We start from the raw sequence: 27,536 nt of genomic DNA on the forward strand, positions 1-27,536 counted from the left end.
GGGGAAAGGAAGTGGGTGTTACCAAAGACAGGGACAAGGGAACAACAAGTTTCTAAAATCTATGGCATGGAGAGTGTAGGATACCTTGGGGAGCTTGATCAAAGGCAATGTAACCAAGAGGAATTACTGAAACCCAAATGAAGGCCAAACATGATAGTGGGACAAGAGGAAAGTCAAAGAAATTAGAAGAAAGAACTAGGAGGCAAAGGGCACATACAGAGGTCTAAATACAGGTATGTACATATGTGAATGTATTTATATATAATGATAGGGAAATAGATCTATGTATATATATTTATTTGTTAAGTATTAAGGTAACAGAATTGAGCCTCTACTCAAGTACTCCCTCAACACAAGAACATTTTGTTCTAATAACCTGACATTCTGTGATGCTCATCCTCCTGACATGATCACTGAAGACAAAATGGGTGAACATCAAATGTGAAGAAAGCTGGTGGTGGTCGGCTATCAAAAGATATGTCTGGGGTCTTAAAGGCATGAAAACAAACAAGCAGCCATCTATCTGAGATGCAACAAATTCAACATGGAAGAAGCACACCAACCTGTGTGATCATGAGATGTCAGTAGGATCAGGTTTCAGGCATCAAAGACCCAGAACAAAAATATCATATCAATGTGAATGAGGGCCAATGCAGAGTGGAGACCCAAAGCCCATCTATAAATAATTGGCTATCCCCTTATAGAAGGGTCACAAAGAAGAGACAAGCCAGTCAGGGTGCAGTATAGCACTAATGAAACATACAACTTTAATTCTTTAATATCCCCCCCCCACTATCATGACCCCAATTCTACCTTACAAATCTGGCTAGACCAGAGCATGTACACAAGTACAGCTAAGAGCTGGAAACACAAGGAATCTGGGACAAATAAACCCTCAGGACCAATAATGAGAGTAGCAATAACAATAATGTAAGGGGAAGGTGGGTGGAGAAAGGGAGAACTGATCATATATCTGGACAACAGAAAAGTGGGTAAAGACGTCAGTGTAAGACATGAAAAAGTAATTTCTAAATTATCAAGGGTTCATGACGGAGGGAGGGGAAAAAACAAGGAGCTGATACTAAAGGCTCTAGTAGAAGAAAATATTTTTGAAAATGATGATGGCAACAAATGTAAAAATGTGCTTGACACAGTGGATGTATGTATGGATTGTGATAAGAGCTATATGAGGCCCCAATAAAATTATTTTAAAAAAACACACCAAAAAAAAGAGCCTTCACTAAAATGATTGATTAAAAAAAAAAGAATTCTAGCATGAGCTGCTGATTCTGCAGTAAATGAGAACATGTTTGGCAGGGCTAACGTATTCCAAGGTTCTATAAGGAGACAGAAAATACATGATGTCATGTTAGGGTCAGGGAGATCCCCAACACTCGAACAGGACCTCAGAAAAAAACTTTGCACTAATGGGAAATATTAAAGACAGACAGTGGGGCACAGGGCGTCCTCGTTTCATGTCAGGACAGGGAGAGAATGTGTTTCCCATGGGAATATATAATGGGACTCACAGATCTTTCATAAGGTATGCACATCATACTGCTAACACACAAGGTCATAAGCAGGGAACATGATAAATAAGCAATGAGATGTGTCCTGGTCTTAACCTAGTGCTAATTGACCTCAAGACTCCGGAGAATCTCCCCAGGGGGTCACTACGTTTTATGGTGGTTTGGCCCTAGAATCTGATTGCTCTTGCCTACAGATAACCTTCAGGCAGAGTGAAGTTGCAACCATAGTGAGTAGTAGCCAGACACAGAAATGATTTATCCATATGGCAGCTCCTTTAAGACGACTCCTTAGTGGAGGGTTACTTAGGGGGTGGGGACACACATTGTTCTACCTAGAGACCATGTATTTGAAAACATTTCTATCTCAATAGAGATTTTTCTCAAAATAGGGCTAGTTTTCCATGCCCTTACTCTCTACAAAGCCGTCAGTTTACCACAAAGTCATAATACCAGCTTATGGTTATTTTAAGATATGCAATGTATGTATATGGTTATAGATTTAAGCAAACAAGTGAGAGGTCAGCGCACATTCAAGGAGGCAGCTTTTCCTAAGTGACTGAAAGGAAATAGATTAGCATTTAGATCTAGCCCTTGAAGTCAAGGACTTCTGGTTAGATAGCCCTGCAAAAGAGGAGCCCCGGTAGTATCATGGCTGCAGGTTCAGTTGCTAACCCAAAGATCAGCAGTTCAGAACCACCATCGGCCCCATGAGAGAAAGAAGAGGCTTTCTACTCCCATATGGAGTTACCGTCTTAGAAACCAGCAGTTCTATCCTACAGGGTCGCTGTGCGTCAGAATCGACTAGAAGATGGCAGTGATTTTTAACCCAGGCCCTAATCGTCAGACAGATGCGAACAGCCAAGGGAATTAGTGGAAAGCTGCCAACATGTGGGGCTTGAGATGACCTCACCCCTCTGCCCTCCCACCCCACCTCCAGCAAGAGCAGCAACAGCAATCCCGGGCAGGCACCATTCCTGAGTGCTCGCTATTATTGCTATCATCTAGAGAAGGCTTGGTCTGTGCTAATGAAATGCTTTAACCCTCATAACAAGCGTATGAGGTAGTCCTGTTTTTCAGATGAGAAAATTCAACCTTAAAGTGGATTAGTCACTCAATTATTCAGAAATTCTATGGGGAGACAAAGGAGACAACAAGATGATGCCGTTGGTGGGATTAGAAGTGGGCTGGGGCGAGGAACATCAGCCGCAGGAGACCAAAGGGCAGCTGTTCTCCCCAGACCAAACCCAGCAGGGGGACGGGGCAGGAAGACCTTCAGGTGGACAGGGCTGGGGGACCCAGAGAAGGAGTCAGGAGAGTCTTGTCACATTGAAGCAATGGCAGCTGGGATTACTAAATAAAACGTGTAAAAATCGCTGAATGGAAAATGCATTTGTTCTGGAAATGTGTATCCAAATCACATAAAAAAAAAAAAGTCCAGCGAGATAACTTAGGAAAGATCACGTGCGGTTTGGATCAGAGACGGCTCTCTGAAAAAGATGTCTGAACCGGGACTGACTAGGCCGCTTTCAAAACTGAGCAGGGCTGTGATGGGTCTGTGCTGAGAGAAAGGCTTTGCGCCGGCAGGCCTGCTGGGAAGCTCCGGTCCTGGAGGAACCACAGGAGACAAGGCTGCGAAGAGGGCTGGCTGAAGCGCAGCTGCAGGCCTGATGGCTGGCAAGCCGCATGGGTTCAGTTGAACAAGCAGCCAGAAGTCACTCGGAAGCACCCCCACTCGGGAAACCCCGCCTCAGCGAGGTGAGGCGGCAGTGGGAGGAAAGAGGAAGGAGAGAGCCTTCCAAGACCATTCATTCCAAACACTAATGGTTCTAGGCCCAAGCTGCACTTCAGCACCACCTGGTGAGCGGAAAGTACCCAAACGCCTTGTCTGAGTCTCACAGGTAGTCAGGGACCAAGCTGGAGGCAGAATGCCCCCTACCTGGATCCCATGCTTCTCATTCACTTTTTCATTTGTCTTACTTGGCAGGAAAGCCACAGTCCCTGCCCTAGAAGTTCTTGCCTCACCCCATTGGCCAGAAACCTCTGGAAGAGCCCCTCTGCAGCACACCTTGCCTTCCCAAGTCACGCTGGTAAGAGACTCTTCTCTCACCCATACTGGCTTGTGGGATGGGGTGATAAGCTCAGAACGAAGAGATCAAAGTAAACCACCAGGACACAAGCTGGTTAGCCACCTGGCTCCAAAGTCCCCCTGCCCTGGCTCATGAGTTCCATTAGAAGCAAGGCCAGCTCAGGCAGCACTTTGGCGCGGGACTCACCAGTCAGGGGGATTCACTAGGCAGCTCAATCTGCTGTTGGGTGCGGACTGGCTGCTGCCTAAGAACAGCGGAGAAGCACAGCCCTGCCCTGTCTTCTGTTTGCAGACTCAGCTTACTGTGTGTGCCTGGAGCACAGGGAACAGCAGGCCCTGCAAATGACCCCGCTGAGGGCAGGCCTGGGCTGCAGGATGCCGACACCTCCGAAATGGCAGGTCTTTGTGATGGGGAGAAGTGAGCCTGGGTTCTGCTCCAGCCCTTCCTCACTGTGTGACCTTGACCGGGATACCGTACTTGTGGTGAGACTCAGTCTCCTTGGCTAAAGACAAAATCAGTGGATTTCAAACTTAGAGTATGCCTGCGGGGGTCCTGGGGGATTGGGAGGTTGAATCAGCAGGCTTTTCAGTCTCTCGCTCCTGGTTCAAGCAGATCGGATCTGTTCCTATTTGAGATGTATTTTAGACTTCCAAATAGGCTTTCCTTTGAAGGGAACGTTTTATGGCTTAATATCTTATTAATCATCAGACAGGGTGACCTTTAAGGTCTGTTACAATGCTGGCAAGATCCCTTTTTACTATGTAAGAATTCTCTATAAAACTGCAAGCAAATTTGAAAGAATAATCCAGTTATCAATAAACAGCTAAATGGGGATTCACAGGGAGAGAATCCAGGAGGGGACAAAAGGTTGAAAGAATTCCTGAGAGTCTGACCAGCAGTGACCACACTTAACATAAACATACACCTGTGGCCAGGAAACTTAGTCTTTAAACACTAGATAATTCTTGTCCCAAATATATAGTTGATGTTTTTATAAATTGCTCACTCTACTTCAATGCTCCCCAGGGCAGAGACTGAATCTTCCCTTTTTTTTTTCTTTTCTCTTTCCAGCATCTAGTACTGCTCTTGATTGCATGTTGAAACAAAGTTTTCTAGAAACCTTCCAACAAGCAAGTGTACCTGAATCAAGGATCGCTGTAGTATATAACGTATTACCTGTGAATGGTAGTAACACCACCACCTTACTGCCATGGGACATTGTACAGATAATGGAGTGGTTACAAAATCCAAGTCTGCTCAGATATTCAGAAAAGAAGACCTGTCATCGGGCCCTGGGTTTGTTCCCCACAATACAGAAAGCAGAAACAGACGGGACTGGGTGAGTGAGGTTTGCAAAAGGTGACACACACAGCCCCTGCTTCCCTGACACCATTCAGATCTCTCTCTCCTCTTCAAGGCTGTACATGCAAAAGGAGAGGAAAAGAAAGAAGGGGGGGCAGGGGGGGAGCGCACAAAACAATGGACTGATTGAGCACAGCCAGCAGACCCTGCTCCCACAGCCAGCCCCTCCCTCCTCCCACCCGGAGCTGGACGTACTCACCCTGGGCCCAGGTCACAGAAGAAGCTTGCTTCCCGTCACAAGGCCCCCTCAGACCCACTCCTGCGCATGAAATGCAGGAGGTACAAGGGTCTTTCCAGATCATCCAGAGTCCAACTCACCGTGGCTAAGAGTGAGGGCTTTTCGTCCTGTATCATCTGGTTAATAGGGTGAGATTTTGCTGCTGAAAGACTCTGCGGCCCAAGCCCGGAGCGCTGTTGTCGGAGGCTGCTAAGCTTCACCAGCACTTGGCCCGCTTAATATAGCTCCCAAATGCCGAACTTGGCCTCTGTCTCTGCACACAGCCCAGTTGGCCAGGACCAAACTCTCAGCCTGACCTTTCAACGCCGATCCCTCTGTACAGACTTATGGTCCAGTAGCCGTGGCCCTGCCACACACACACAGTGATGAAGGTTTATTCACCAGATTTGGCTCAGTCAGACCTGAATCGGGTTACTAACAGCAGCCTTGGAGGATGGTGCCTAGCCCACCGCCCAGAGCACCCTGTTTCATTTCTTTGTGGATATTGTTATCACAATTTGAAACTATTCTACTAGTTTTTCCATCTGCCTTACCTGCTACAATGTAATGGCCATGGGGATACAGACTGGAGTCACTGTATCCAATGCTTCTCCTAACACTTAGGGCACTGCCCGGTGAAGCCTGCTGGGTCACGGTTGCTCATGGATCCTGTAGTCAACTCCGGCTCCTGGTGACCTGCATGTCTAACAGAACATGATGGTGCCTGGGCCTGGGCCACCTTCACAATCCCTGCTGGGTTAGACTCCATGGTTGTGGCTAAGGTGTCCCGCACATCGTTGAGGGGTTCCCTCCACTGTGCGAACGCACCATCTCACCAACTGTGTTGTGAGTTGTTGTTAGTGGCTGGCATTTCCAACTCCCGGCCGCTTGTGCAGAGTAGAGCCGCCCTGAAGGGTTTTCAAGACGGTGTGACCTTGCAGAAGCAGTCTCCCGGGATGTCAATCCAAGTGCCCCAGGAGAGATCCAGCTGCCAGCTTTCTGTCCAGTAGCTAAGAGCTTTATCAATCGGCTCTTAATAAATAGCCAGTTTTATTTAAATGGGGTTTCCCTCAGCAACCTTTTGCTTTTGTCTCAAAGATTGGACAAAGTATCTTTCTGTCTCTTGCACACTGGACTTGGTCTGAATAAACAAACTTCTGAATAAACAAACTAATATTCTTTTCTTCTTTTGGTCCCAGATGACCCTTATATTCCAAGGAATCCATGGTCCCGCCTTCTGCAGGTTCCGCTAATGGCAGCCGGAGAGAGGGACATACGCCTCTTCAGTGCTGCCTGGTCCCCACATCAGAGCCAGGAGACATAAGACAGGGAAGTAGATCAGGCCCAATGTGTAGCAGAAGGGGGATTAAGTGACGAGGTTTGAACTGCTCAAGCCAGGGTTTTCATTTTGATCTCTTACAGCCATCCCTCCAATACACTGTTTGGTCTGGTAGCCAATTTATTCCCATCCCTTCATTATGGAGAAATCATCAGAGTAGATCTCACAAATGTATCTTCGACTTCCACTGTCATCCATAGCCTTCTGCAAACCAGAATCTCAGAATTTAGGCCTAGGTATGATTCCCTCTTTCGGCTTCAAATTTTATAATTTAAAATCCTTGGCTCACTGCAGTTGATGTGCTTCTTTGTGTGACTTAGTGGACATCTCACTTAGAAGGCTGCTTGTTTGGAAACAAGCCTTTAAGACCCCAGGTGCTATTTCATCTGATAGCCTGGTACCATCTAATTTCGTCACCAAAGTTTTCGGTAGCACCTGTATCTTCGGTGTTCCTTTCATATGAGGGCAAATATCAAACAGGACCATGATGTAATAACTAATTGTTCTTAAATTGGAGCTAGCATTTGGCATGAGCCCCAAATCCAGTCCTGGATCTCTGCTTAAGACCCCAGTCAGTACTCATCAAAATAGGATGTACACCATTGACTCTGTGAACTATGTCATGCCATTGAACCTGCATGTCCCTTGAGACTGCAGTCGAATAACTCATTCCTTCTAGGTATTTGGTTATGTCTAAGGCGTTTTCATAACTTTGCCTTCTGTATGCTCCACCACATTCACAGATAATTCCAGCCAAGATGAATGCGCAGATCCCAATACCCTTTCAAACCTATGTATATTTGTGTTCCTTCACTCTGCCTCTCACACTTGTTCATCTATCTTGTTTCACTTGTCTAGCCAAGCATCTACTTGTAGACAAACATTATTGTGAATTGTATATAATACTAATCGCCTCTGTTGCCTTTGACTCTTGCAGACCTCCAAATGGCTTGCCCTGTCTCCAGCATGTCTTTCCTAACACCCTCTCTTATTGTACATTACCTGTCCCTGATCCTAAGTTAAGACTTGTCTACCCTCTAGCCTGTGGAATCTCCTTCCTTCCTTCCTTCCCCTCCTACTCCTGTTAACTATCAAAGGATGCTTCTTTCCTGACTTCTAACAGTGGTCTTATACAACAGGTGTCCTTTTGTGATGGACTAATTTCACTTAGCATAATATCCTCCAGGTGCATCCATATTATGAGGTCTCTCCCAGATTCATTGTGATTCTTTAATGTTGCAAAATATCCCATTGAATGTATGTATCAAAGTGTATTTTTCCATTCTTCCCATGATGGACATGCTGACTGTTGCCATCTTTTTGCTTTTGTGAACAGTGCTGGGATAAACATGGGTGTGCATCAATCCATGCCTTCACTTTTATTTCTCTGGGACATACACCATGTAGAGCAGTGGTTCTCCACCTTCCTAATGCCGCCACCCTTTCATACAGTTCCTCATGTTGTGGTGACCCCCAAACCATTGTTTCTGTTAGGAATTGGGTGACCCCTGTGAAAGGGTCATTCGACCCCCTCCCCCAAAAAAGGGTCACGACCCACAGGTTGAGAAGCGCTGATGTAGCGGGATTGCTGGGTCATGTGGTCGTTCTCTTCTCCTCTTTGAGGGAGCATGATAGCACTTTGGACGGCAGTTCTTCCATTTCAGTTCCACCAGGAGTTTAGGGGGGTTCCCGTAGCTGCATCCTCTCCAACATTTGTTTTCTGGTTTTTATATCTTTTAACTTTGCTAATAATGTTGGTGTCAGATGCTATCTCATTGTTATTTTGACTTGAATCACTTGAATGGCTAATAATCATAAACGTCCCTTTGCCTGGTTGCTGACTACTTAGTGTTTTCTTCAGCAAAGTGTCTATACATGTCCCCTACACATTTCAAAATTGGATTATTTGTCTTTTTCTGGTTGAAATGTTGAAGTTTTCTATGAATTTTAGAGATTAGTTCATTGTCCTAAATGTCATTACCAATATTTTTTTCCATTCACTTGGTTCTCTTTTTACTTTTTTTGGGGTGAAACCTTCTGATGCACATAAGTGTCTGATGTTTAGGGGGCCCCAGCCCTCTAGTTTACTCTCTACAGTTGTGAGTTTTTCACCATGTTTGATAGTGTGCTTATTGGGCTGTGTATTAAGGCTCCTAAGTGTGTCCCTATTTTTTAATCCATTATCTTTATACTTCTGGGTTTCACAGTTAGGTCTAGGATCAGTCGTGAGTTTGATTTTCTGTATGGTGTGAGTCATGGGTTAGGTATCATTCTTCTGCAGATGGATATCCAGTATTGCTAGCACCATTTGTTAAAGAGACCATCTCTTCCTCACCTAATGTCCTTTTGCCCTCTACCAAAGGTTAACTGTCCATAGACGGATAGATTTAGTTCTGGGTTCTCAGTTCTACTCCATGGATCTATGTATCTGTCACTGTGCCAGTCCCAGGCTGTTTTGACTACCATGCTGTGTACCACATTGAGATGTGAGAGGCCTCCTACTTTGTTCGTCCTGAGTGCTTGCCCTTTCCATATAAAGTCGGTGATTGGGTTATTACATCTCTTTAAAGAATAATATTGAAGTCTGGATTCGAATTGCATGATATCAGTAGATTGCCTTGGGTAGTGTTGACATTTTCACGATGTTAACTCTTCCTGTCCAAGATCATAATATATGCTTCCATTTATGGAGGTCTCTTTTGATCTCTTGTAGTTTGTATTAGTTTTCTTTGGCCACATTTTTTGTCTCTATGGTTGTATTCATTCCTAAGTATTCTATCTTTGGGGTGACTGTGAATATCCCCCCCTCTGATTTCCTTTCCAGAACTCCCATTTCCAGCATATAGAAACACAAGGGATTTTTGCGTGTTCATCTTGTACCCTTACCACTTTCCTCAATCTTTCAATAATTTCCAATCATTTTCTTGCCAAGTCTTTGGAGTTTTACACGTATAGGAGAGGCTCTGCAAATAGATTTTTACTTCTTCTTTGCCAATTTGGATGCCTTTAATTTTCCTTTCTTATAACTCTGGCTAAGACTTTCAGCACAATACTGAATAGGGGTGGTGGTAAAGGATGTCCTTGCCTCTTCACAAGGGAGATGCTTGCAGTTTCTCTCCATTGAGAGTAATGTGACTGTCCGTTTTGTATATATTCCCTTTATCATTTGGGGGAATGTCCCTTCAATTCCTATTTTGTTGAATGTTTTTATCAAGAATACATATTGGATTTTCTCAAATACCTTTTCTGTATTAATTCATATGATTATATGGTTCTTTTCATTTGCTAATTTACACAATGGATTACATGGATTGTTTTTCTAAAGTCAAACTATTCTTGCATATCTTGTATAAATCCCATTTGTTCATGATGTATTATTAAAATATATATTGTTGAGTTTTATTGGCAAGGATTTCCTTGAGAATTTTTGCATGTATGATCATGAAGGGTATTAGTATAAAATCTTCTTTTTCGTGATTTTCTGTTGAGTTTTGGCATCAAGGATAATACTTCATTAAATGATTAATTTTTCCATCGTTTCCTATTTTGTAAGAGTTTAAGTAGAAATGGCATCAGCTCTTCTTAGAATGTTTGGTTAAATTCACTTGTGAATAAAAACGAGTTCAAAAGTGGCCAATTAGGAAAATAATGTGGGGCTCATTTACTGATTGAGGGTCTATATAATTAATGTTGAGTGTTTGCCCCAATAGCAGGCTTCCCACCCACCCCGGCCCCTGTTTACCCATAAACAGAAATGTAATAGCATTCTCTAAGACAGACATCTCCTGCCACTCACAGCTCTTGACTTGGAAATCTAGGATTCACTAAACAATCTTGTTGGAGGGTCTGCTGATCTGGGGTGATGGTAGAACAAAGTTTTGTGTCAGGAACTGATCGGTCTTGTCCCTCTCACCTACTGTCCCCACCACACGAAACTCACCCAGGCCATGTGCTACAGACAACCGTGACTTTAGATTCTTGTCCTTTTGAGGTGCACAGCATCCTTCACAAGTCACATCATAGGAGCTGATTTGGAATTCCAACTAAGCAAACTGGACTTTACCTTAAACTCATCTGTACAGAGTAAAAGAACTGAAATGTTCCCTTGAGCTGAAGATTCAAATGCCTTGTGTAAGAAGCAGCAGAATATGAATAATATCTAATCACTAGGACATGTCTTCAGTTCAAAACTCTTGCTTTGAGAGTCTCCAATATATGGCAACTGAAGACTACCACGTATTCACTATTTTCCTACTCTCCTTGCTTTTTGATAACATGGTTTAGTCAAGCAGGCGTAGTTCTGCCTTCGTGAATGAGTGTTATTGAAAGTTTTGACTGATCTCTAGCCCTTAGTGTTTATGTAAATAGTGTTCAGTCACCCAAAGTAATCTGTAAAAATGAAAACCCCATGTATTTTGGTCTAAAAAACTGTCATATACATGTATATTTCTCTTTTCTCAGCATTTAAAAAAGTCTATATCATTGGCTACATTAATGGTAATATCAACAGAGTTACCACATGATCCATGGGTATGATTTATATTCTTTTCCAATAAAATAATAATGATATCTCTAAGTGAACCAGGGACATGCACGTGCAATATGTAATATGAATAGATTTTGAGCTTACACTCAATTGTAGGCCTGATCTAAGAACAGTTAGTTCTTAGGACACGGTCCTGCCCCATACTTGCCCTCAGGAAGAGACCACGGAAGAGGTGGGTGTTGTAGCAAAGTGCTGTGTGTGAATCAGATTGCGCCTGTCAGATAGAACAGCATCTAAGTTCTAGGTGTTTAAATTGCTGAAGTACAGTTCTTTATAGTATTGTATATCATTTTTATTTCCCCTGGTGCTGTTCTGACACTTATCCCATTTCCGATTTGTGCTATTTGCATTTTCTCTTCCTTTCTTAGATTTGCCAATGATTTCTCAATTTTGTTCATTCTTCCAAAGAGCCAAATTATGGTCTTGTTTATTCTTTGTCTTGTTTTTCTGTTTAATTTATTTCCACTCTAGCCTTTATTGTTGTTCTCTTCTGTTGGCTGTAGGCTTCTCTCGATGCTCTTTTCTAATTGTGTCATGAGAGTGTTGATGTTGGTTTTCCTCTGTCATGTGTGTGCTTATGGTTCTAAATAGCCCGCTTAACACAGCTTGTGCTGCATCTCAAAGGTTTTGGTTTGTAACATTTTTATTCTTGTTTGATTTAAGGAATTTAAGGTTTTAAATTTTTATTATATTCTATTACCAAGTAGTTTTTAAGCAAAGTATTATTCAATTTCCATGTGTATTTCCCCTTTTGTCTTCTAATTGTGTTCTAATTTTATAGTGTTGTGACCTGAGAAGATGCTCTATAATGTTTTTTAATTTACACCATCATGTCTATTCTGGGGACTGCTCCATGTGCACTGGAGAGGGGTGTGGAATGGGCTACGGTTTGGTGGAGAGCTCATCATATTTCTCTGAAGGCAAACTGGTTTGTGTTGTTTAGTTCTTGTGTGCCTTTGCTCATTTCTTTCCAGCTGGTCTATCCTTCATTGAATGTGGTGTATTGACATCTCCATCAGGTTAACTATTGCACTGATCGCTGCAAGGTCGGTGGGTCAAACCCACCAGTCACTCAGTGGGAGGATGAGCCATCCGACTCCTTTGAAGAGTCACGGCCTTGGAAGCCCTGTAGAGCGTTGCTGTGCAGGACCCGTAACTGACTTGAGAGCAGGGGGGTTGGTGTGCTTCGGTCGCTCTGAGTGTGGTGCTGTTTTAGAAGGCACTCAATCTCCAAGAGTTTCCTTGTCTAGTTTGACGAGGCTTGTTCATTTTCTTTACAGCAAAACTGTAATCAACCTATTACTTTCTTCTCAAATTTAAGTCTGTTCTATCTTAATATTTACTTGACTTTATCCCCACTTGAAAGTTCTGGAACCCCCCTATCCCCTAGTAGCCTTGTAACTGTCTTCTTTACAAAGTGCTCTCCGCTTCCCTATCTCCTGCTTGGTAGGCTTGTTCTACGTTGGATGCTTCTCTTGCTGGGTTGGCTTCAGCTTGGACTGTCAGCTGTGTTCATCTCAGGTTGTTTACTGCTGATGATTTTCTGTCCAACGAACTCCCCTTAGTATTTTTTCTTGTAAGTTTGACCAGGTTTTACAAATTCCTTTAAATTTTGTTCATCTAGAAATGTCCTCATGTCACTACCGTATTTGCTGGGCACGCGATGCTTGGTTTGTAAGGTGTTCAGTTTGGTTTCTCAGAGTTTTGTGCGTGTCATCCCCTGCTTGCCTGCTGCATGATTTCTGCTGAGAAATGTATTTAGTGAGTCCTCTTTGTAGACAACTGTTTGCTTTTCCAGAACTGCTGTCAGGATTCTTTCTTTGTCGTCGGTTTTGGAGTTAGTTGATCATGTTATAGCTGATTTTCTCAATTCACTGCTCTCAAATCAAGTCTGACTTGAGATATTTGTCTTTAAGCTCATGAATTCAGCCTTCCATTAATTCCATTCTACTCTTTTTGCCTTTCTTTCTTTTAAAAAATTATAAATAAATCATTTTGGGGGGCACTTGTAGCTCTTGTAACAATCCGTGCAACCGTTGCATCAAGCACATTTGTACATAAACTGCCATCATCATTAAAAAAAAATATTTCCTTTCTGTTTAGGCCCTTGGTATCATCAGCTCCTCTCTTGTTCCCTACCTCCCCTCCCATCCCATCCTCATAGGCCCCTGGGGGGTTGGGGGGGTGTTATAAGTCATTATAGTCAGTTCCCCACTTGTCCTTTTGTCTTTCCATGCATTATCTATTTCTGAATTCTTGGTATTCATATTTTGGATTTTATTTGCTGTTTATTATAAGCTTTCTAATTTTTTGAGGTTTTTTCCTCTTGTATTTTCTGAATTTTTCTAACGTTCTTTTCTGTATTTTCCTTTATTTTGCCTTTAGCTTTTTTGATCTTTCTCTGATTATATTGAAGGAGACTAAATGCCCATCCTTCAAATTCCTTATCAGGGAGATCTAGTGTTTTTTATGCTTGAGAAAGGTGTTTTGTCTCTATATATTGATCACTTGTTTTATCTACTCTGTCTTGTTTCTTCACGGGCACCGAATCTGCCTGTTGCCTCTGAGACACTGTGGTGCTGTATTTGTACTTAATTGATGAGTTTAGACTGATGAGACCTTAGCCCTTCACATCCTGCCTCCTAGAGGGTGCTGTAGAGCATGGGAGTGTGTGCACAGGTCTGAGATTCCAACAGCACAGTTAGGCTGGCATTGTTGGATACCTTCAATAAGCAGGTGGCTTAGGAGGGAGAGTGGGACACTGGTCCTAGGTGGAGCTTATTCCAGCCTCCATGTTGTCTCACGCCAGCTCAGAGAGTGGCTGAGGTCAGGGTGCTTGTCCCTTAAAGGAATTATTTTGGATGCAGAAGACAACGGGGTCACAAGTAACAGACCTGAGCCCAGCCTGCAGCCCAGCCCAGCTTACTTTCTATCTGAAAACAAAGCAACAACCAAAAAGAGCCACCCTTGCCAACATGCAGACTTTTGAGTGAGGGGACAACAGTTCATTTTCCTATCGAAGTAGTCACTGTTGCACTGGTAGTTGACCACAACGAAGGCGGAAGGCTAATGATCTCAGTAAGACGTTGCTAGAGAGAATGGGAGGGGCTGGCCATCCCACGGGCTCCGCAGAGCAGCAATTCAGTGTTGGTCATGCACACACCTCTTCTCCTCCATCGCTGCAGCAGGCACTCAGAAAAGACATGAGGTTTCCTACCCGAGTTCCCATGTTCTCTGCCTCTGTCTCAGGGACAGCATGTATGGAACACATGCTACCTTGTTCTGGAATTATCCAGTGCTTCTGCTGACCTATTTCCCATCTCTATCCTAACTCCCTAAAGTGCTCTGCCCGTGTCCTGTTCATTTCTGTAACCCCTATAATAGTTAGTAGAGTATGGGTCATCTCATTGACTAAATACATACTAATTGAATACATAATAATACATAAATACATTGAAAAGATAAAGGGGCCCATCCCACTGATGCTAGAGTGGTTATGAGTTCAGTTACTAACCACAAGGTGAGCAGTTTGAAACCACCAGCTGTTCTGAGGGAGAAAGAGGCGATTATCTACTCCCATAAAAAGTTACAGCCTCAGTCACCCACAGAGGCAATTCTACCCTGTCCTCAAGGGGCACGATGAGTCAAAATCAACTCTGTTGGCTTTGTTTTTGTTGAATTCCACTGATGATGACTTACAGCCCTGGATGATGAACTCACAACCAGGACTGAACCATTGAAGCCACAGGGCTGGCCCTCTTTGGGCTGCAGCCTCCTGCACCATGAGGAGTCTTCAGTGGACTATGGTCTACACAGCCCAGAGATGCACTTAACAAAGGCCCTGCAGGGGGGAAGTCTGCAGAGAAAACCCCTCCCTTTAACCAACAGACATCATTAAGCCCATGCCCAGTGCTGGTTCTGTTCCAGGAGCTGATAACGGAAAGGTCTTAGGAAGGGAAGCACACCTACCTGAGAACTGGGTGGGGCCACCAAGTTGATTCCTGGAGGGGCTGCCAGAGCTCCTGACGGGGGGCCCATGGCAGATGTGATGACTCTGTAAGGAGAACCCAGAGCATTGAGGGGGGGCCCCACTGCACTCAGAGTCCGTGGAGCACTCACAGGAATATCAGTGTAGCCGGGGTGGCTGTCCATTGGCTTCCCTGCAGACAAGACTGCCGACGGGCTCATGGAGGTGGAGCCACTGTGGCCGGGGGAGCCTGTGGGGAGAAGAGAATGGGTGAAGGTAATATGAGGTCGGAAGGGCACACACGTAGAGCCCCAGCCCCTCCCCTCATCTTTGTTTTGGACATTCCTCTCTTCCCTGCTGTCATACCTGCACACCGTGAGTTCCAGGTGGCCATGCTTAGCTGGTGGAATTAGGGCAAGCAGAGGACGGAGGGGAAGGGCTGTAGACCAGGCATGCTCATTGATATTCTAGTTCTCTGGTGCCCTGGCTGGAGCCCACCTAGGCTATGCCAGATGCACAGCCCACAGGTCCCTGGGCCAGGCCTACTGGGAAGGAGAGTCACCACCCCCATGCAGAAGGTACAATGAGTAGGTCCCCCGACTGCTCTAGAATTCCCCACCTGAAGCTCCTATTGTTTGGAGAACTGAGGCAGAGCTGAGCTTGCAAGTCACAAAAACTCATTCCCTCTAAACCACACACCCTATTGAGAGTCCATGCCCATCCCGAGGGATTCAGAGGGGAAGAAACCAGAGTTCGTGCCATTGGGAGTCGAGTTTGGAAATAATGAGGAGGAACTTAGAGGCTGTCCTCAAACCTTAACTCCCTGTGTTGTTGGCAGCCTGTGCCCATTAGATTCCCGCCCTGCTTAATCAGTGCTCTGGAAAGTGGATTCTGGGAAGGCTGGCCGTGGCTTTATGACTACGGTGGCACAGGAATTCAAGTGCAGGCTGGTCCACACAGACCTTTTCTGCAACTGGGGGTGGAGAGCTGCAGCCACAGTGGAAGGGATTCTGGGAGGATGTGCACAGTGACCGCACTGCCCGGTCATCTGGCAGCACTTTCTGAGATAAGGTGGGGTCTACGTTCCCTCCAGTCAGTTGTTTCATCTTTCAGGATGAAAGAGGAGGGTACCCTGTATCTCATGAGCTCAGCATAGAACGTTCTAGCCAGGAAAAAATATATTAAATAAATATTTTATATAATTATATATAGTATATATTAATATATATTTAAATATGTATATATAATCACTTCAGACTCTCCAGCAGCAAAGTGGAGACTAGAGAACACAATGAAGCAAGTCCCCCCTAAATCAGGAGGCTGACACGCAAGAAGGGACTCAGAGAAACCCTGGTGGTCCTCATGGCTAGAATGCAAGGAGATTACACGGTCAGCCAGTCAACATCCATGGAAGCAGCATTCCAAAAATTACACTGGGGAAAGCTGCAGCACAAGACCTTTCACAAAGTTGTTTTGTTGTTGTTGTTGTTTTAAAGCAAAGAGGTGGCTTTGAGGACTCAGCCGTGTCCGAACCAAGCCCTGGTCTTTCCCCAGCACCTGTTTGAATCATGGAGCGTGAGAAGGGAAGGCCGAAGAAGGGACACATGCAGCCTGTGGTGCTGACAAGGAATGTTGCCTAGACCATGGATTGTGAAAAGAATGGGCAAATTCTAGGGGGCGAGGGAGGCGGGGGGAATACAACCGGAAAGTTCCCAGGGCGAGAGGATGGCAGGCTTCAGTGGCCCAGGACTGGCAATGCTCCGTTCTGTTATGCACGAGGCCCCCACAGGTTGTCAGCACCTAACCACAAGCCCGGCATGATGGAGAAGCCACCATTCTCAAAGGCTTACTATGTGTCAGATACCATGCGGGAGGACATGATGGTGACCTGGTGAACTTAGGGGCCTGCCCTGAAGCACTTCACTGCTCATTCAGCAAACGTTCCTTGAGTGATGGTCACCCAGCAGGACATGGCCCTGGACCTTGGGCCTAGACCTGGGGAGACTGCAGTGGGCAGTGTCAGGTGAGGAGTCGGATGCTGCGGAACTCTTCTTAAACATAAATAGCCCACTGATGTGACAAGGCCAACTGCTCACCTGGAGTTTGTCACAGGGCTGCTACGGCTTGAGCCGTTAAGGTCTACTTGTTGAGAGAACCGTCACACATGCCAACCCCCCTCCCCCTTCCAAGAAATCCATGGGCACCTCTTCATCCTTCCTCTGGCTTTTGAGGTCTCTGCGGGGTGGGCACCTCTCAGACAGATCACGAGGTCCTATGTTATACACACTGCAGCTGAGGACAAACCATATGAGCTGAGTGGTTCCGGGGAGCAGGCCAGCCATTTGTGGTGCGTGTGCTGGGCAGTACCCTGTAGTTTCCATACGTCACTTCAGCGAATCCTGACAATGACCAGCCAGCATTTTCCAGATGAGAAACAATAGGCGGAATCTCCCCAATATACTGCTCCAGTTCCAGGATCCTCCTCCTCCTCCTCCTCAGTTGTGTACAAAGTTCTTGCTCATCCTTCAAGGCCTAGCTCCCAATGTTAGGTGTCCCGGGAAGCCTTCCCTGGAGACTGGGCCCTGGATTACTTTTCTCCCTTGTTTTCCAGCCACAGCCCGTGTGATTCCTGAATGTCAACACTTAGGATACTGTGCGGTCCTATTTGTTAACTTCCCACCTTCTCCACTCAACTGGGGCTGGAAGGAGTGTCCATTTCTGGTGTCCACAGGCAGCTCATGCAGCATCGGTTAAATCCATGCGTGAACACACTGCCTGGGGGGTGAGCGGCAGAGCCTAGATTCAAACTGTCAAACCGCAGCCCACGCGCTCCCTTGTGCGCACTGACAAGGATGGAAGACTTCTATATGGAGAGCGTGCTGCACCACAAAGATGACTCAATTACACCCAGTGACATAAAGGGAAAGTTCATTTGAAGGACAAAGGAGAAGGTCACGTCCAAGAACTCAAGCCATGGAAACCAAATGTCTTCTCAGGCGGCACTGATTGGAAAGAACAATTTTCACCTTTCCGGAAGTCCTGGAAGGCTGTGACATTTAAAGAGGCCAATGTAGACCTGAGTCTCTGACTAAGATAAGATGGGACAGGTGAGTCAGGGGCTAGCCTTGGCGGATGCAGAGCCATGAGCCTCTCTGGGACAGCAGCCTTCTTCTTCTGACAGAGTCTTGGGAAGGAAATCAATGCCCCACCCCCCCTGCTTTGCAGACCAGAGGGCTCAGGAACTCTCCTTTAAATCCTGCTCTAATTAGACCTCACCCCAACACAGCCTTTCCTTTCTGCATCTCGAGAGTCAAGGCTCATGTGCTGGGATGGGTAGCAGGGAACAAGAGACTGCTTCATCACCCTAAGAGCCTCCCAGATGCGGAAGCTGGACCATTGGAAGTAAGGGCAATTTTAGGTGATGCTTTAATAGATAGGGGAACTTTGAAGAGAATGCTAATAGTTTTATATTTATGCTTTCTTAAAGGAGCCCTGGTGGTGATGTTGGGTAACGGTTGGCCTGCTTGCTAATGGCAAGGTTGGTGGATCCAACCCATTCGCTGCCCCACAGAAGGGAGTCGAGACTGTGTGCATCCAAAAAGCTTTACAGCGGCGGGAACCCCCTGTGGGGTTGCTATGAGTCAACATGAAGTCAATGGCTATGGGTTTGGGGTTTGTTTTTCATGTTTACAACAGTTCACTGGGGTCCTACTTTCTTTTGTCAAAAAGTATCCTTCTAAATATAGTTCTGTGAAGTTTCATTTTTAAATGTGTTTTAGGAATTGTGTATGTACAGAGGATATGTAAAATGGTGAAAATAATTTGCAAATGAATGATGTCTAAGAAACCCTGTGCGCGCGCGTGCGCGCACACACACACACACACACACACACACACACACACACACACACACACACACATGCCAGTGTGGATTTGAGGAAGTCTCAAGTACTTCCAAGAACCAAATGATTCACTTGGTTGTGAATGTGGCTTTACATTTCAAGCACAGTCTCCTTATAACCCCAACAAAGCTAAGCAGAACATGCCCTGACTCCTCAGCGGCGGTGAACAGGGTTCATTAGTGGGACAGAAGGAAATCGGAGTTAAGGTTTCTAAGGCTGTAAAAACAAAACAAAACAAGACGGGCTTCTTTTAGCTGAGCCACCACCTAGAAGAGGCAGACTATCCCATAACCAGGGCTCTTTGCTTTTTAATGAAGTTCCGGAAGACAATGGGTGTTTCACAAATGCATTTCCCTCTTTTGTCTCTCACAACAACCCGATGGTTCTTAGAACTAGCTTTGCTCTTAGAGCGAAACAATGGCTGTCATAAAATATCAAAAGAAAGTTTCTCAGTGGGAAACCAATCCATTCTCGCTGGCAGGCCCTGCAGCATACCTGCCTGTGACATTGCTGTCAGCCTCCTCCTCACTCCTTTTGTTCACAGCTCGAGGGAAAGTGGGGTCTAAGGGTGGCAGGTGGTTAAGGCGCTGCTGCTAGCTGAAAGGCTGGGTGCCTCCAAAGAAAGGCTCCATGAGCTCACTCCCCAAATATTGAAAGCTCCGTGGAGCATCCTTCTGGGACGGGAGCTGCAATCGTCTCTATGGCAGCGGATTGGTTTAGCACAGAAACCACAGCCAGCACTGCCAGACGCACCCTCCTCTCCAGAAGTCTGCAGTTGGCTATTCCTGCTCCTGCCTCCTCCAGCCTCTGGCGGAGGGACGGACAAGGGAAGACAGTGCACAGGTTTCCTTTCCGCACCGGCTGGGGAAGGAAGGGCAGGTGCTTGGTGAAGTGTGGCTGGCATTTACCCCAAATTCAGCGCAGCACACACCTAGTCTGGCAGGGAGGTTGGGTTTTCTGTCATGCACCTTTGGGTTCCTTCAGCCCGATCCTGCTCTGTGTGATGACCTTTGCCCTCCACCTCCCTGCAGCCTTGTGCATTCCCTGGCCCTAAGTCTCTTCTTCCTCTTGAGCCCACTGCCCAGATGCCTGGGGCTGACACACATTCTGTGCATTGCAGGGTCCCTTCTCTTTGCTCAGAAAGTGATTTTAAAAAAGAACGAATCCAATGGGAAACTAATAGTGATTCTCAGGAGCTTCTCTCCTCTTTGAAAACCAACCTTAGAAAGAGTCTTTCATGTGCCTGAGCCTTCCTCCACCAATAAGGAGGCGGTTCTCAGAGGCTTCTCAGAGCCAATGTTGTATGCACATGAGACATAGGCGATGGCTCCCTGGCTTCACATAGAGAGACAGACAGACAGGCTGCTGGGATGGTGGGACTTTCTCATGATCATGTTAGGCTCTCAAGACATTTGGGATCCGACGCCCTGGTTAAGATGCTGAGAGTGAGTGCCCCCAGGAACCTGACCTGCTAAGCAGACCTACAGAGTGCAGTACACAACACGATCTCCAAAGCCACTGCTTGCTCTGCGGCCCCGCAGCTTCAAGGGCACAAGGCTATGGGAAATAGTCGAGCGCTGAAGCCAACTGCCTAAGCTGGATCTGAGGTGCCGCTATTTACTGCCTGTGCAGCCTTGACCTCTCTTGACCTTAGTTTCCCCGCACAAATACTCACTGCCATTGAGTCATTCCTGATGCATAGGGAAACCCTGCGGGTCTCTGAGATTGTAATTGTTTACAGGATTAGAAAACCCAGTTTTTCTCTTGTAGAGCTGCTGGTGGTTTTGAACTGCCAGCCATGTAGATCACAGCCCAACACATAACCACTCCACCGCCAGAATCCCTGTTCACACAAAGAAGTCTCTGTGAGGAACTAAACTGAGATAAATATCCCTACCTCCAAGGAGTCTGGGGCCAGCATATTTCTGCTACAGTGACTGGTTACAATTACAATGGTATGAGGGGAGATACTGTGTCTGGCCCAAATACCCTTAGAAGATGATAGTGTAGCGGGTTTGGCCCAAGCCAGGCCATACTAGTTATGAACACACCACCAGTCAGTTATAAAGAAGAACTGCTCCCTGAGGATAAAGAAGAACTGCTCCCTGAGGCCTCCAGGACTGTAACTTTAAAAAAAGAAATCATTTTACCGGGGGTTCCTACAGCTCTTATCGCAATCCATCCACCCATCCATTGTGTCGAGTGCATTTGTACATATGTTGCCATCATCATTTTCAAGACATTTCCTTTCTACTTGAGCCCTTGGTATCAGCTAACTCCCATCCCCACCCACCCCTGCCCCCTCCTCCAAAGACGGTCACTTCTTATGGGAGCAGGAAGTCTCGTCTTCCTCCTGAGAATCAGCTAGTAGGTTCAAACGGCTGACCTTTCGGTTAGCATTCCACTGCCTAACCCACTATGCCACCTTGGCTCCTTTCACTGGTTATTACAATACTGGATTTTCTGAATTGGTTAGTAAACAGCCAGTACTCTGAGGCCAGACTGCGCCTCCATCACCCTGGCTACTCTGACCCCTCATTGAAGAATATACCAGCTGCCCCCATCACCAGCCTGGCAGAGCAGAAGTCCTCCACGCTGACTTCCTGTCTGAATGGGTGGAGCCTGTTGGTTGTCGAGCGTTTTCAGTTTCATCCCCTTGCTGTTCATCATGATGACCCTAGTATATGGACCACGACTGCAACCGAGACAATGCTTAAACATGCGTATTGATTTAGTAGGTGTTTTCCTTCTACAGTTTCTGTATCTCACTGCCATCAAGTCAACTCCTAGTGACCCCATAGGACAGGGGAGAACTGCCCTTGTGAGTTCTGAAACTATAACTCTTTACAGGAGTAGAAAGTTTCATCTTTCTCCGGAGGAGCAGCTGATAGATTCTAACTGCTGACCTTGCAGTTAGCAGCCCAAAGCGTAACCACTACACCACCAGGGCTCTAAGTAATAGGTATAGGTATAGATATAGATATATGCACACATAAGTTTCCACAGCAGAAATTGTTTGCATTTAAAAAATGTATGTCTTTCCCTTGGGTTTCTTTTTCCTAGTAATGGAGTCTTATAAATAGTCAAAGTAATTGTTTCAGAATGAAATCTTATTGCATTAAAATATTTGTCTGCAGCATGGTTCATGACAGTCAATATTTGCAAATAATTACATGCCCATCAGCAGATGAATGGATCACCAGGATGCAGCACTGTCAATACAATGGCTCGGTGTTTGGCTCTGAAGAGAAATGGATTCTGACAAGTGCTCCACCACGGATGAACTTGGAGAACATGATGCTGAAGTCACTCAGTCCACTGAAAGACAGTTATTGTATGATCTCACTTAAATTACTTAGGAAAGGCAAACGAATAGATCAGGGTCCTCAAACTTCTTAAACAGGGCCCCAGTTCACTGTCCCTCAGAACGTCGGGGGGCCAAACTATAGTTTAAAAAAAACTATGAACAAATTCCTATGCACATTGGATGAGTCAGCTGCTAAGCAGGACAGGCAGCGGTGGCAAAAACACCCATGTGGACCACATGTTTGAGGACACCTGGAATAGATTATGAGTGGTTTCTAGGTGGAAGGAGAAAGGGGAGACAGGATGGGTGGTCTTTGAAGAATGGGCACTGAGCATCTCTTCATGGCGGTAGAATAATTGAGAAATGGGCCATGGTGATGATCACACAATATGACGAACAGAATGAATGCCATCGAATTATCCATGTATAGTGTTGAGTTGGTAAATGTTTGGTTGTATATATATATTCCAGTAAATCCATTAAAAAACTTTATGTCTTGTTTACCACAACCTTTTTCACCTGTGTGTGTGTATTGGGGTCGGGGTGGGGTGGACAGAGAGTCAGAGAGAAAGACTAAATATTGAGAAGGAAGAGACTGGATTCTTAAAACTACAGTATGCTTACCAAAGTAAGGAAGTTGCTTAGCAACCAAGTGCTCAGCCGATACAAGGGAAATGTCAAGTGCTCCGTTATTCTGACTGGCCAGACAGAGCAGGGCTTGGAGTCCTCATCTCTCTGCTGCCGGGCCAGGGTAGAATCCGTGGTCCCATTACCAACCCTTTTGAGGATGGAATGGAAACAATGAACCATTGATGACCACCAACGCCCACTCCCGGGGAGGAAGATGGAGCTAAAGATTCCTGCTCCAAGGGGCAGGACCCTCCTTTTGAGGTCAAGGAGCACCCATGAGCCTACCCCACTCTGTCTTCTCCCACCACCATCTCCTGTTCTCTAGGGAGCAATATGGTGTGCAAGCCTAAGAGCCACTGGCTACTCCGACGCCTGGCTCTGCCCTTCTTAATCTAGGGAAACACATTCACACATCCATTCCCTGCATGGTTCTTCTCAGTATATAGCCAGGCTGCCGTGCAAGGTGAACCAGGTGCTGCAGTGGGAAGGTACCTTGGTGGACAGCATCATGGCCTCTGCCGAGCAAGAGAAGTGACACGGCAATAGCTGATCTCTATTGAGTGCCGGTGGGTCTATGTTAGAATTGTCTCCATCCACGCAGATGTGATTCCCAGCCATTGCACCACATATGCAGCCACTCCCCTGTGTGTTCCTAGAGGTTTTGTGTTGTTGTGATGCTGTATGTGTTTCTACAGAGTTTGCAGACTGTGGTAGACCAGGAAGAAAGGTCTGGCGATCTAAAAACCAGCCAATGGAAAACCCTATAGATCACAATGATCAGGCCCACAACCAATCACAAGGATGGCACAGGATGCAATAGTGCTTTGGTCCATCGTACCTGGGCCACCACGTCTCAAGACCAGCTCGATGCAACTACAACAACAAAGATGACTGAGCAATTGCTAGGAGCCAAACTTCATTCTAAACACTTCTAGAACACCCACATCTCCTCTTTGAGGTTGCTTCGGTTATTCTCCCCAAAGTACAAGTGCAAAACCTGAGGCACAGAGAAAGTAAATAATGTGCCCCAAGGGAACAAAGCTAGTAAGTGGTAGATGAGGCATTTGGATACAGGAAGAAGGCGTGATTCCTTTTCGAATCAGCAGACCTGGATTTTAAGCCATCTCGCCCTCAGCTATGGCGGCTGTGCATCCTCTCAGAGCAGGCGCCCTCTGTCTTCAGGCTTCGCTGTTCCTCTGAGCCCCTGGTCTCAAAGGCTGCACAGCCACCCAGAGGACAAAGTGAAATACTTCAAGCTCCTTTCCACAGCTGTGGAGCGCTGCACCGTAACATGCGTGGAAACTGAGATATCCCAGGTCTAGTTCCCAGTCAGCGGGAGCAGAAGTAGCAGAAGCTACATATTGCAAATGTCGGCCTTCTCTGCCACCCAAGTCCCTTCTGAGTTTCTGAGCCGATTATGTATGAACTTGCTGGAGAGGTGCTGAAGGACCCTCCGGCAGCCCTCGTGGCCTAGGGCAGGAGAGCAAGATGCAAGACGTGACCTTTGGTGGACTGGCCAAGTGCATCCCGAGCATGCAAGGCAGTTCCACCTGACTTTGCGCAGTCTCCGTGCTGTGACCTAGACCTTGGGCTGCTAACAGCAGGTTTAGGTGGTTCACTCGCTCTACAGGGGGAAAGATGAAGCTGTCTGCTCTCTTGAAGATTTACTGCCTCAGACAGCCTAAAGAGCAGCTCTGCTCTGAATAGAATTGACTGGATGCTCGTGGGTTTGGCCTTTTAAAGGACTAGCAGTGTTGGAAACCCACAGGTGCAATTCTACTCTGCCCTACGGGGTCGCTGTAAGTTGGAATTGACTTGATGGCAGTGAGTGAGTGAGCGAGCGAGCGAGCTGACAAGGTAGGAGCACTAGTGTTACCTGCTGGGCTGCTAACCACAAGGGAGGCATTACAACCAGAGGCTCTGGGAGAGAGAAATGAGGCTTTCTGCTCATAGAAAGAACAATTTTTTTCAGAATATATTATAAAGTTTTTTTAAAGTCATTTTATTGGGGGGGTTCATACAACTCTTCACAATCCATCCATCCATCCATTGTGTCAAGCACATTTGTACATTCTTTGCCATCATCATTCTCAAAATATTTTCTTTCTACTTGAGCCCTGGGTATCAGCTCCTCTTTTTTCCCCTCCCTCCCCATTGATAATTTATAAATTATTATCATTTTTTCATGTCTTACACTGTCCGACGTCTCCCTTCACTGTTGCTGTGAATCAGAATGGATTGGATGGCAGTAAGTTTGGTTGATTTTGAGGTCATAGAGTACAGGGTAAGGACAGCTTCTTCTTGTCCCAGGAGGAGGGCATCCCTCCCCCTCTCCCTGCCCCCTCTACTCCCCTCCTTGTTCCTTCCATCGCGGCCCCCACGCCTGTAAAATTTGTGATGATGGAGGGAGTGAAAAGTAGAGAAAGATTGATAATCAGCCTCATTATCACCAGCATTATATATAATTATAGCAAAGCCTCCCTCATTTGGATCAATTGAAAGAAAAATCAGTCTAAATTTGTGACAAGTTGGCAGATTACTTTTAAATTACAATTTTATTACTTCTAAGTAACACACATGAAGTGCGTGTGTTCTAAGCACCACAAGCTAATGGTTACTAAGTGGGGACTTTAGAAAACCTGCTTTAAAATACTCTTTTGTAATTAACACCCGGTTAATATGCTAATGATGCTCCTAATATGCTTTTTAAATTACTTGAAAACAGATGTATCTTAAATAGGCTCAACACTTCTCCAACAATCTTATTTACTTTAGCGAAGCTTTTTTTTTTCTTCTTAATTTTCTTCATGAATGAACAAATATAAACTAGCTCATACTGTGACCAATTTAATCACCATCCCAAGTTCATGGTGTCATAGAGTGCCAAGGCCGTGTGGTTGGTTAGAAACCAGGCTCTCAGGACTGAAAAACCATTGCGTTTGCTAGGAGAGGAAGGAATCCCAGGGAAGCTGAGTGACTGGCTCCAGGAAATAGAGAGTCAGAACAAAACCCCCGTGTTTTCTGACTCCTGGTCCACATTTGTACAGCCTGACATTCGCAAAACTTCTTCATTTTATGAAGTTTTGATACCCAGATGGTGGCTCAGCAATTAAGGCTCAGTCACTCATGAAAAGGTTGGAGGTTCAAATCCAGCAGTCACTCAGTGGGAGAAAAATGTGATAGTCTCCTGTAAAGGTGAGTGCCTTGAAAACCATACGGGGCAGTTCCACTGTGTCCTAGAGGGTGTCAGACTTGATGGTGATGAATTTGGGTCTCAGGCATCTTTATGATGTGCCCTTTATTTCCTTGTTAATTATTGTTTCAGGCAGTCAATTAAAAAAAAAAAGGTTTTTGCCGAGTGCCTCCTGTGTGCCAGGCCCTGTGTGGGGCACCACAGATAGACTGGTTCCTGCTGGGGTCTATCAAACTTCAAACTCACTGGGTTATGCTCTGGACTGCTCATCGAAAGCTCTGTTTTTGAAGTCATGAGGAAGAAAGATGAGGCTTTCTACTCTCATAAAGAGGTGCAGTCTCAGAACCCCACAGGTGCAGTTCTGCCTTGTCTTAGAGGGTCGCCAAGAGTCAGAATTAGTGCGGTGGCTGAGAGACAGAGGGCTGGCTATAAAATGTTCTGGATCCAGAATCAAAGTCTAGTCTAGGTACTTTCTGGCGGCTTTTCTGCATGTTACTGATGCCACTTAGTCTGCATGCCAATTCTTCTCACCCACAGCCAAATGACCGGCTCTGCTGGTCTGGACAGATTCATGCCACCAAAACGAACTCTAAGGCACACAACAACAACAACCACAACATAGGACAGTTACCCGGCGCTCCACTAACAACAGAGTACTGCCTGTCCTTTTAGGCCCCTCCCACGGTGCACCATGGTCTTATCAATCCACAAACACAATGCCAATGAGGGTTTGAAGTACTTACTGAGGCTCCCCACGCGCAGCCCTAGTTCCCCATGTCCTTGAGCATCAATTGGCCCACATCCAGCGCTTGAATCCATGATCTTGACCTCAATTCCTTTCTCAGTCTTTCTGAACTTCTGATTCAGATATGTTCTTCCTAACCTCCAAAGATGGACTCTCTCCTCAAGGCTACAGTTAACTTAAAATACAATGAAATCTATTCCTAGTATGTACCGTAGTACTGTCAGGTAACATGATTTGTTCTGGGATTCTGAATTGCTTGGATCTGTACACTTAAACTCAGTACCCCACCATCACCACCAAGTTATGTCTAGAAATAAGTGATCCCCAAATGTCCTGGGGTCTTCTGGGTTTATCATTAGCTTATAAATTCCTTCAGGGCAGAGGATGCATCTTCCATGCTTGCCCCTCGCCCCCAATCCTTTTAGGGTGGCTGGTTAGCTAACTGTATGCTGCCTGGCTACAGCCTAGTTCAAATTAGACTATTCCATCCTTGCTTATGGTCTCTGTCCTTTGCTCACATCTCCCCTTCACTTGAGCTAAGAAAACAGAGGTGTAAGGAGTTTCACATGTGCCAAGGATCAGCTGCTACACATCACCACCAGCTGCCATAGATTCTGATGCGTGGCGCCCCCAGGCTGGTCAGAGTGGAACTGCATGTCCTAGGGCTTTTGAGGGCTATGATCTTTCAGAAGCAGATTTTCAGGCCTTATTT

The 27,536-nt window shown here is 45.7% G+C and overlaps 1 protein-coding gene across 1 annotated transcript in view; it reads right to left on the reverse strand.

The window, feature by feature from the left end:
• RXRG (retinoid X receptor gamma) overlaps positions 1-15,270 on the reverse strand; it is a 50,412-nt gene extending 35,142 nt beyond the window's left edge. The window contains exon 1 of the mRNA XM_075540458.1: positions 15,050-15,270. Coding sequence (XP_075396573.1) covers positions 15,050-15,268 — 219 coding nt within the window. The 5' untranslated portion in view covers positions 15,269-15,270. The remainder of the gene's footprint in view (positions 1-15,049) is intronic.
• Positions 15,271-27,536: the final 12,266 nt, after the last annotated feature.

Source organism: Tenrec ecaudatus, chromosome 1 (assembly GCF_050624435.1).
Source record: "Tenrec ecaudatus isolate mTenEca1 chromosome 1, mTenEca1.hap1, whole genome shotgun sequence".
In the NCBI taxonomy this organism is placed as follows: Eukaryota; Metazoa; Chordata; class Mammalia; order Afrosoricida; family Tenrecidae; genus Tenrec; species Tenrec ecaudatus.